The 10,743-nt window shown below is 36.3% G+C and overlaps 2 protein-coding genes across 4 annotated transcripts; both read left to right on the forward strand.

Annotated features, from left to right (window-relative positions):
* Positions 1 to 518: 518 nt before the first annotated feature.
* On the forward strand, positions 519 to 2,271 carry LOC107224423 (adrenodoxin-like protein 2, mitochondrial). Of its 2 annotated transcripts, none has more exons than XM_015664463.2 (5): positions 519 to 661; positions 801 to 1,091; positions 1,169 to 1,281; positions 1,388 to 1,520; positions 1,827 to 2,271. In XM_015664463.2, the coding sequence occupies exons 2-5, from the start codon at positions 934 to 936 to the stop codon at positions 1,915 to 1,917; spliced, it is 495 nt and encodes a 164-aa protein (XP_015519949.1). In that variant the 5' UTR covers positions 519 to 661; positions 801 to 933; the 3' UTR covers positions 1,918 to 2,271. The 2 variants fall into 2 exon arrangements, with proteins under 2 accessions (XP_015519949.1, XP_015519948.1); XM_015664462.2 differs by having other exon boundaries at positions 564 to 686.
* A 2,266-nt stretch (positions 2,272 to 4,537) lies between these two features.
* Positions 4,538 to 9,481, forward strand: LOC107224421. 2 transcript variants are annotated; one of them, XM_046739704.1, is made up of 6 exons: positions 4,538 to 5,207; positions 5,370 to 5,475; positions 5,561 to 5,642; positions 5,735 to 5,931; positions 6,074 to 6,287; positions 6,676 to 9,481. In XM_046739704.1, the coding sequence occupies exons 3-6, from the start codon at positions 5,564 to 5,566 to the stop codon at positions 7,131 to 7,133; spliced, it is 948 nt and encodes a 315-aa protein (XP_046595660.1). In that variant the 5' UTR covers positions 4,538 to 5,207; positions 5,370 to 5,475; positions 5,561 to 5,563; the 3' UTR covers positions 7,134 to 9,481. The 2 variants fall into 2 exon arrangements, with proteins under 2 accessions (XP_046595660.1, XP_015519946.1); XM_015664460.2 differs by having other exon boundaries at positions 4,538 to 4,629; positions 5,370 to 5,642.
* The last annotated feature ends 1,262 nt before the right edge of the window (positions 9,482 to 10,743 follow it).

Below are 10,743 nucleotides of genomic sequence, written 5' to 3' on the forward strand. Positions count from 1 at the left end.
CCGGGAACTCAGAAAACGCAGCGAAAAGAGCGTGGAATCAACAGGAGAGAAATTACCACGGAAAAACCACCTGCTGAAATATGTCGAAAACACAGGTTCTCGTTCTTCGGCTTCAACTTTCGATGCGTTGATCGCAGCGCATTGGGACTGCGCCCAACAGATTTCTCTCGCAAAATTGCGTCTGAATAGTGCATGAAACAATTTATTCTAGCACTTTTCAAAATCGCGAAAATTATCGCCGAAAATGCAAAGGGGTTAGCCTTACTTTTTTTTCTCATTTGGAGCCCAATATTTTTGGTCTCAGATTCGATTGGTATGACTCATTTCTAACCAATTGAACTCCCAGGAACTCAGAAAACGCAGGAAAAAGTGCGCCAATTCCAGCCTCTGAAAATTCCATTGCAAACATCGCCTCCAAGTTACGTCACACTTCGTGATTCTATTTTTCTGGACGCTGAAGACTGATTATACCATAGAGATATTATAAACACAGATCAGTAGGCCTCTACGCCTAGTTCTAAGCTTGACATGGGCTCAACGTGCGGCGCCTCTCGCGGTTAAATATATTCTACTGACCTTAGCTGATGCCCTGATAGCGCACTCGAAGCACTTGCAAGTGTCGACGCGCGGTTAACGAATGTTGTTCTCCGAGTCAGCCGAAGTATGGTTCAGTATGGTTGCGTTAGGTATAGTTAACTGTTATAAAAATCAAATAAATTCATTCAAATACTTACCGTTCACCGGCAGTGAAAAGTGATCCAGAATTACCTCTATTGAAATACAATTTTTTAACTCTACAGGTCTTTCATTGCTTCTTGACGAACGTTGCGTGGTTATGTAGTTGAATACGTACAATACGTGCTTCGAAAACATTTCCCAAACAGCCTCTTAAACTACAACCCTACTTCGTTATTTGCAATTCTGATACTCGCCATGGCATTATTGGCTAAAAACATTTCATGCATTGTGGAAACCGCGTTTCTGCGAAGCGCTCTTGGGCTAACCTCCACGAAAATTCTTAAGCCAAGAAGAATTTTACTACACTCAACAAAACTGAATTACGCTAAGGAAGCCCTTTCGCAAAAACCAGAGTAAGCAGTTTCATTCGATCCAACATTCTTTCCTGTCTATACGACTCATTCGATATACATTCTTTAATTTCTTTCAGAATAAAGGTAACATTCATCAGGGCGAGTGGAGAAAGAATTGAAGCCAAAGGAAAGGAGGGAGATAGTCTTTTAGACGTAATAGTTAACAATGACATCGATTTGGATGGTTTTGGTATGATAAATTCTATCAGTTTCAAATAGTAAAGCTAATCGACACAATTAAAAGATAAAAAATCACAAAATGAAACTACTAAAGAGTGTCAACTGATTTGAATTAGGTGCCTGCGAAGGTACGCTTACGTGCAGCACCTGCCATTTGATATTTTCTAAGGAGGTCTACGGTTCCCTGCCTTCGAAACCGACCGATGAGGAATTGGACATGCTTGATTTGGCCTTTGATCTGACAGATACGTATGTAGCATTTTATTCTTAGAAAGTTGAGTCGTTATCTCCGCTGATGTATTGAAATTGTAATATTGAATGAATGCAGCCTTGTGCAGCATAGACATTGGCAATATGTTTGGAGTAAAGAATTTCATGCATTTGTCACTTATAATTTCGGAATGCTTATAAAAAGGTCCATATATGTATAATAGACATTCGGAATTGAACGAAAAACTTTGATTGATCATCGCTGACCAATAATACACCAGGAGTTGAGTGTATTGTTTGATCTTGTATTTTAATCTATTCTTTTTTGTTCGCTTTTATTCACAGTTCTCGACTAGGATGCCAAATTACGTTGAGCAAAGAACTAGACGGCCTAGAAGTACGGGTACCAGCTACCATAAATGACGCAAGGTCATAACAACAATTACCATTTGTGAAGTAACCAAAGTAGGATACACCTGCAGTTCTGTTGCAGGTGTACAACTCCAAGGGCAGTGCCCATTTATAGATGAATTTTGTATAATAGATCATGAGACAACATGATTAGATAACTTAGAATCAAGAAAACGTATAAATGATAACTTGTATAAAAATAGTAGTTGTGGGATTATTAACGATACAAATAATACTAATCATCATGATGTATAATAGATACAGAGTCGGGTATACGGAAATAATTGTAAAATTATTTTATCCTAGATAGACAATTTGTTATTTATGTAATATATATTATCAGTCGATGACTAATTATCGTATGCATTGTTAAAATCTTGGTGTTTGAGTATCGTAACTTGATTTCCACTCCTTGGTCCTTGAATATCCGACTGGCTTAGACACGAAATTAGAGTTAATTAGTCTCTATATCCTAAAGTGATAGTTACAGTATAATAGTATAATTAAATGATACCGTTCTTTAAGTATTGTTGAACCGAATTATGAATTACTAGTTTTCTGTTTAATTACGAATCATGTAGTGTTCCAACAAAGATAATTTTGAGGGTACTGCCAGGCAGCGCATTATCCACGCAAACAAAAGTCAACTGTTGATCATTATACTTGGGCTAGATGCATCGAAAAATATATTTTTCCAACACATGCTAGAAAAGTTAAATTTTCATTGCTTCTGGAGCGTGCATAAAACGTGGTAAGTGTGGTAAAACGGCGCTGGTACATTCGCTTAGCCGAAATTCTCAATTTTACAAACTAGTGGTTTCTTGCCACCTGTACATACCCCAATAACGTAATTTTACGCACCGCCGGTGACGTCATTGGGTTAAGTTCAACCTGAAGTTTGTGGGATTACGTCAGGTTTCATGAAACCCTTGGCTCTCAACCAGTTGATTTCCTTTGATCTACTTCTTTTGATCTACTTCCTTCAACCCATTATATCACATTAGCTTGCCTCTCGAATCAAACTTTCCTTTCGGAAGAAATAGCGTGTGTCACACGTGCTGATGGGCGATATCTGACTCGTGTGTTTATAGCACTTGCCTTGGCTCATACTGTAAACCTCACACTCTTTGGAAATCTCGCGCTTTCCGCACTCGTATTACAATATATTATTTCCACATTGCACTTATTCGAATTAAGTAATGAAGAATCTCTAAAAATTTTGTCAGACGTACAATAGAAAATATCGTCAATATCTAGCAGAAATATTTTATCCTGGGATGTTCTCGTAAGATGCCACATATGGTATCCACAAAAACAGCGTTAAGGGGCTTCTTCGCGATATGACGATCGCCGGAAATGAGACGTAACGTTGGTTCCTTCGAAAATCGCATCCATTCGTAAACTCCATCAGACCTTCATCCGTTATTCAATGCATCACTGTATACGAGCCACGGGGTAATGATTGATGGTCGAAATGTGACGTTCGATTTTCAACCCCCTGAAACCCAAACCGAAAAATCGCGATAATCAATCCTAGAATATAAGTTATTTGTTATCTTACGTATAAGATGTAGGACCGAAGATATTAAATAGCAGACATTTTGCTAAAAATTAATAGTTACCATCCAGCGATCGGTGATTTTCAAACCTTGAAATTGGTCTATAATTTTTTCTAATTATTCGTTCGCGATAAAGGATGAAAAAAAAACCAATAATTCTTCCGGATATTAATCCTAAGTTTATAGTAAATACGTGTATATAAACCGATTCCGCTTGCTAAGGTGAGAACTAATTAAGCCAATGATCGATGGCGTAGAAATATTCTCATTTCAACTCTAGAATTCCCCCTATAGCTGGTTACCAAAAATTTTTCGCCGGAGCAATCAGACCGCAACATCCCAACTCAATCAATTAATTACTCCGTTATCTCGATTGGTACGTTTCAGGATCAAATTAAACTTTCTGTCGGTGGGATGCTGTAGTTTCTCACAAGTCAATGCTCATTCATCTTTCCACGCGCAGTGCCTTCAGGCCTGGGTATACTCGGGCGGGGCGGTTTGGCGTTTGCGCCTGAAAGCCACAGTGCCGTATTTCGATGGGGTTCTTCGTGGGGCTTATTCCGAAATTTGGATCAGATTTCATGGCGTTAATTAACGGGTGAACACAAACCGCTTAAATTACCAACGATACCAAGATGAGGCAGAACGAAATCTTCCACGAGTTCACATATTTCCGCGATGTCGCTAACCTGATTTTAACTCGATGCATAGTGTCGTTTGTCAAAAATATGGGCAATTACAAATAGTAATCGCGCAACATGTTACGTCTAAATTTGAATAGCCAACTGTTGAATATACCGCAAAGACAATTCGAGCTTGAGAATTCGGCTCTACGGTGATTAAGTTATTGTTTTCAATATTCTGGGGGATCGTTCGATGCTCGCATTCAAGTGTGATTTTTATGTATAAGTCCTTTGTTGATGTGTATAAATCATGCGATTCAAACTACAAGCTTCTGATACATTCTGATTCAACCAATACCACCCCCTTCGCCTCGAGTTCTGATGCGTTAAAATTTTCCGGCCCTGAGAACCCTGAGGGTTCCGGGGGTGAGTGGACGGATTCCACACCCACATCTCGTCTCTCTCACACAGTGTGCTTCTCCTCGGAGATGAGGAGTAGCCGAAATTTCGGGTGGCTGTGCGTCTTGGAGTCGGAGCTGCTCTGCAAATTTCCGTGTAAATTATTCACTGGCCGTAGTTTAACTTGATTAAAATCCCGGATTGTATAAAACTCAATTACCGTTATTAATGTATATTCAATTAAAACGTTAGCTTATATTTATTGCGACGATTCGCAAGCCGTTTGAAATCCGTAATAATGTAATCATTTCATTTTATCGCAAAAATTGAGTGACAACACATAATAATTATTTATACATACGAATAATACTTCTGGGATTTGATTGACACATGATAATTGCACTTTACGCATCAAATCCTTGTCACGAGGTTTGAGGACGATTTTGTGCTCCGAAAAAATTGTTATTCAAAGTGCAGTATTTTGGTATTTTTTTTTTTTTTTGTTTTTGAATTACCATACCTCGATCGTCGACAAACATAAATCTGGAATGACTAGAATACAATATCATCAGCATATTACAAATCCATACAAAAATATTGTAGCTCGTATGCATGATAAAAGATTCGTTAAAAAATTTGTGGAAGACAGATGTTTCGAGAATGACAAGATTAAGTGTATGATTAACGCAAACGGCATGAATAATAAATGTTTCAAGAACATATCCAATCCAAAGGTAAACGCATGAGTTAATCGAGTTAAAGATAAATAATTATCAACAATTGTTTGTTACTCAAGAGCCTCTCGCTTTTCACCAAAATTTTCTTCACATATTATCATATAATATCTACTGGATTTTGGAAACTATAGATAATTAACCGTATATTAATTTTTTCAGCTTGCAGCAAGTCGCATTTAAACTGCGTTCAGATATGCAATGCGGGAAATCGACGATACGTTGAGTAGAAACAGAAGAGAAATATAGGAGTGTATCATCTTAAGGAGTGAGACAGCAATTCGTATTTGATTTTCACATAGAAGATTGAAGCACGCGAAGGTGCCGGTAATAAAACGATCGTAAAATTGTAGCTCATGACGGCAAGACATAACGATGGTGCTACAACGATTGTCCTTGTATTTGTCCTATTACTCAACGTCATGCTACAGATCGGTGAGGAAAATATTAATTTCGTATAAAGTCTATTACAGTGAACATAAAGTCTTCCGTCCAACCTAACTTCTATTCCTCACTGATCTCCGCAGAGTGTTTAGCCGGCATCGAGACGGATAGCGTAGGAAAAACTGGGCAAGAATCTGCCGGAAAATCACCGGCATTTGTCGAAAACGATTTGTTACCCCCCATGAGTTTTGGGACTAATAACTCTACAGTAATAGTCGCACAGACTGGATCAAATGCTCTCGTACCATGCATCGTGAAAAATATCGGCGACAGTATGCATGTAAGATCATCTAATAACGCAGCTAATTTAAAAATTATTTACTGTCACATTAAACAGATTTGAAAAACTGTGATCGCAGCGTCCGTATTATCACAAGTTCGATAGATCGTGACAGATTTTATATGATAACCTGATCGGACAGGTATCGTGGATAAGAAGAAGAGGCGTCCAGCAATTGTTAACCGTCGGTTTAACGACGTATGCGAGCGATGAGCGTTTCCAGGCGATACATTTTCAACACAGCGAAGACTGGACGCTTCAAATAAAATACGTCCAGCAACGTGACGCAGGAATTTACGAATGTCAAGTGTCTACACACCCTCCGTCCAGCATATTTCTATTGCTACAGGTGGTCGGTGGGTGGAAATTCTGATAGTTCTTCTCTCAGAGCATACACTACTGGAGGGAGCAACTCATATATCGTATCGACATCGCGAAAAATGCAGCTGAATTGATGAAAAAGGGAAAGAGAGAGAGATATATACATATATGTATATATTTTGAGTTTGCTCCGTCTCTCTCACTCTACATCTGATTGGCTGAGAGAAAACGTATCGGCCAATCAGGTGCAGAGCGAGAGAAACAAATTATAAGCAACATACACCTCTCTCTCTCACTCCTCCGCTACACATTCTAAACACGCGAAGCTACCTCCAGTAGTATGTGCTCAGAAGTTGTTCTTATTTTATGCGAAACAGAAATGATAGAAAATTGTAAAATAATTTTATAACATGAATTTTACAGATGCACACACGGAAATAGACGGGCCGATGGAAAAATTCGTCAGACCCGATAGCACGCTGTTGTTGCACTGTGTTGTTAAAAAATCGACCGAAATACCGTCATTTTTTTTTTGGTACCATAATTCTCGTATGGTGAACTACGATACCGATCGAGGATATAACGTTAGCACAGATTTATCGGGAAAAGAAAGTTGGCTAGAAGTTTCCAGAGCGACGTCACGTCATTCCGGAAATTATACATGCGTCGCGAGTAACGCGAAATCGACGCGTGTTCTAATACATATATTCAACGGGGATAATCCAGCGGCAATGCAGCATAGTGCAGCCGCATCTTCTACCATAAATTTATATCCTCTATATCTTGTTATTACGGTTGTCCTTAATAACTTTATCGCTGCGGTTTTATCGCGGCGCGTACATACGTCCAATGAAAATATCAAAATTAAATACTTTCGATGAGAAAACTAATAAAGTATGAACTCCCAGCACGAGTCGTCGTTATAAATTCTGAAATATTTATGATATAAAGTTGAAGTTCGCTTAAAGTGGATAAAATCATAAACTTGAGATATTCCATTTTGAAACCGATAACATGTACAACGGTGTCGTGAAAGTTTTGAAGAACTATTACGATTAATCAAAATGAAATTACATCTCATTGTTTAACGAACAACTATACATATATATCGGGAATTCCATGCGGGCTCGACCAACGTCTGACCGTCAGCATTGCTGATTTTGTTTAAAAAAATTTCTGCTATTGTCTCAACTCGGAAACAGTACTCTGAATTTTTTCAGATTTATTGGTCAACTGAGAAATTGTTGGAACAGTCTGAAAATTCGCGATAAATTCTCAAAATTTCCATTTTTCACTTTACAACATTGAAGTCGATAAAAAAAAAATTGGAGCTGCCAAAAAATAGGCAAACATCGCTACATAATAGAACCTGTCTAGGAAGTGAAAAATAGAAGTTTTAAGAATTTTTCGAGAACTTTCATGATGTTTTAGTTGATCAATAAAATTAAAAGCATTGAAAAAAACCGGCCCGTCATAGGCCCGGTCTTGAAATGTTTGGAAAAGGAAATAGAGTTTTTGACAATTTTTAGAAAGTTAAAAAAAATATCCTCTTCAAAATCACTCTTAATAGTGATGTATAATTAACCAGCTGAATAAAAAACCTGAAAAAAATGAAGGTACTATTTCAGAGTCGGGACAATTGCACAAAAATTTGTGAACGAAACCAAAAATCGTGAGGGTCAGACTTTAGTTGAGTTCGCATGGAATTCCCCATACATATTCTGTCGGCGTAATATTATGGAAACTTCAAAGAAAAAAAAAAAATGTATTATATGTTCATTGAATGAAAAACTACGATTCATCCGGGAGTTCAAAGACATATAATTTTTAATTGAAGCTGCTCACGTATACGTATATAACTAAGTGCTGTATATGATATGAAAAATATTTTTTTTATTTCTGAAAAGCACATAGATAAATGTATCGATTTAAGCCAATAGGTTGGGTGAAAGTAATGTTGAATGGCCGTGTAACGCTTTTGGGTGTAACCGAGTAGAACTGAAGGAACATTTTCTTATTTGAATGTCTGCAAATATCCTGCCAATAATTTGGTTTGTCCAATGGACGCAACGATATTTCCAAACATGTGGGGTAACAGAAGTGAGTTAACAAACTGCGGAGGTCGTTAAATGAGTAGAGTAAATTTGTCCACGAGTGAAAAAAAAAAATACCTGTGAGTACCACTTAACTAACGATACTGTACATCAGTTTTTCATTTAAATCCAAATGTTTTTAAGATTCCGTCCTGCGCAGGGATTATTATTATTATTAATATTATCGTCGTCATTATTCGACCGGAAAACTAACTATGGCCTGTAATTATTACGATCAACTATGTACTTGTACAATAATATTTATGTTATTTTCAACTAAAGAACATGTGTATTGTTGAAAGAAAAAATTATAATTAAATTATGTTATGCCAAATCATTGTGCAACTACATAGTTATTAAATAAAAGAGTACAATTTATTGTCCACTAGAAAAATTGATATTTACCGTTCAACTTTGTATAATAATTTTCTGACATAGATCTACACAAAGTCTTACTTATTATTGGCCGATTGTATCAGATCAAACCAAATCATCGCAGCCTCGTGTCAGAGAATTAAAGATGAAAAAAAAATCGGTTATTCTTAATTAATACAGGGGTACGAGTGGAACGGAATTGTTTTCTCCAAAACGAACGATCTATGAATGTTTCAAAATTTTCTTCCAACGTATGATATGTGTATGTATGTATCTAGCGTAATATGCAACAGCAGATTGCACTTTTGCATAGATATAAATACATAGGTCAAGAAGTATGAGGCTGATATATAAGTTATGCTCGTACTACGCGTTGGTTGGATATTTTAAATTCATTAATTTTCCTTAACCGCGTTCCCTCGCAAACAGAAGGTTGTGAAATTTTACGATTCTCGTTCACTCTTCACGCAATTATTTTTCCAGGTGAGACCAAAATATATCGTATAGGTATGAATGTTACAAGGAGAACTTCAATTTTCCGTACACGACATATTATTCTTTTATTAGTTAATTTAACTGACTAATTGCTGTAAAGTTGTTCATAATATAATATACCTACACATAAACTGTCGTCCTGACTGAATAAAGAAATAAAATTGTTTTCCCGTTGCTCTGAATTAATATTGTACAATACATGTTTCACAGATTTGCGGACACCAAACTCCGCGGTTTAATTGCCGTCGAAACAGAATGCACGCATGCAATGTATCAAGTTTGCCTCATGCAATGTGAAAAGAATGAAAATAAGAATTTTTATCTTTCGAGTTATTCAGAGTTTCTTTCAATTAGAAAAGTAATTCTATTAAATACTCGCAAGTATTTTCGTCGACAAATAAGGCGCTACGCGTACAGATTTACTTAAAATTTTCTGTACAAACTGTCGCACCACTGTGGAAACCACTGCGGCCAAATAAATATAATTTAAATAGAAACAAATACGGATCTTTGGGTTCGGTTGAACATTAAAAAGAATCAAAGGTAAACGTAATTTTTCTTCACGATATGTCGTCGAAGAAAAAATATACACTATTCACAGATAACAATGTAAACCACGAATTCTTACAGGAGAAGGTAGAAATTAATTCTATGAATAAGTACTTGCCGTTTTTTTTTTTTTTTTTTTAATAGGTCCAACAAGGGTTTATTCTACACTTATCATATTAAACGTTTCGCCTCTATCGCACCTCGCATGCTCTCTTGCATGTTGATAATATGTATATTTTTTCTTTATTTATTACAATTTATATTCAAGATTTTTTTATTCAGCAGGAGTAGAAGATTCATTTCCTACCATATCTATAACACGTGCCTTGCTCGATAGCTTACGCTTCGTACGTCATATAATATATATTATATATTCATATTTATAGGTATTATATTTATATTTTATTTATATATACATACAGGATTTTCAATTCGAATGATACGACGTCGTACTGAAAACGAGTTTCTGAATATGTATCTTCTTCAATCGAGTTGACAGTAGTATAAAGTCTGTAAATTTTTATGCAGACAAAAAAAAAAAATAGTATTTTGTTTTCATACATAATACTGAAACGCGCTCTATTAATTGCCCCATTAAACATCACAACCAGAAGGTCGTAATTTCCAGACGATCTTTTCGACTGCAACGACCAAGTTTTTCTATATACGTGTACTACGACCTCCAACTTCTAGTAATAACCATATATCATTTCGGAACACCCTGTATATTAGGCTGGAACGACAATTAATTTCCTTGTTCTATCTTTATTTCGCACAGTTTACAAGGAAGATTGATCCTGGGTCTAGAACATTTTCATCTTTGGTTTCTTTTTTTTTTTTCTTCTCAAACTTGACAATATCTTGAAGTTTCACAACTTCCGATGAAAATTCATGTTTTCTGTTTATATTTTTTGTTTTTTATTTCTAGTTATTCTTTATATATATATATATATATATAGATATATATATTTTTTTTCTC

The sequence above is a fragment of the Neodiprion lecontei genome, chromosome 5 (assembly GCF_021901455.1).
Source record: "Neodiprion lecontei isolate iyNeoLeco1 chromosome 5, iyNeoLeco1.1, whole genome shotgun sequence".
Lineage (NCBI taxonomy): Eukaryota > Metazoa > Arthropoda > Insecta > Hymenoptera > Diprionidae > Neodiprion > Neodiprion lecontei.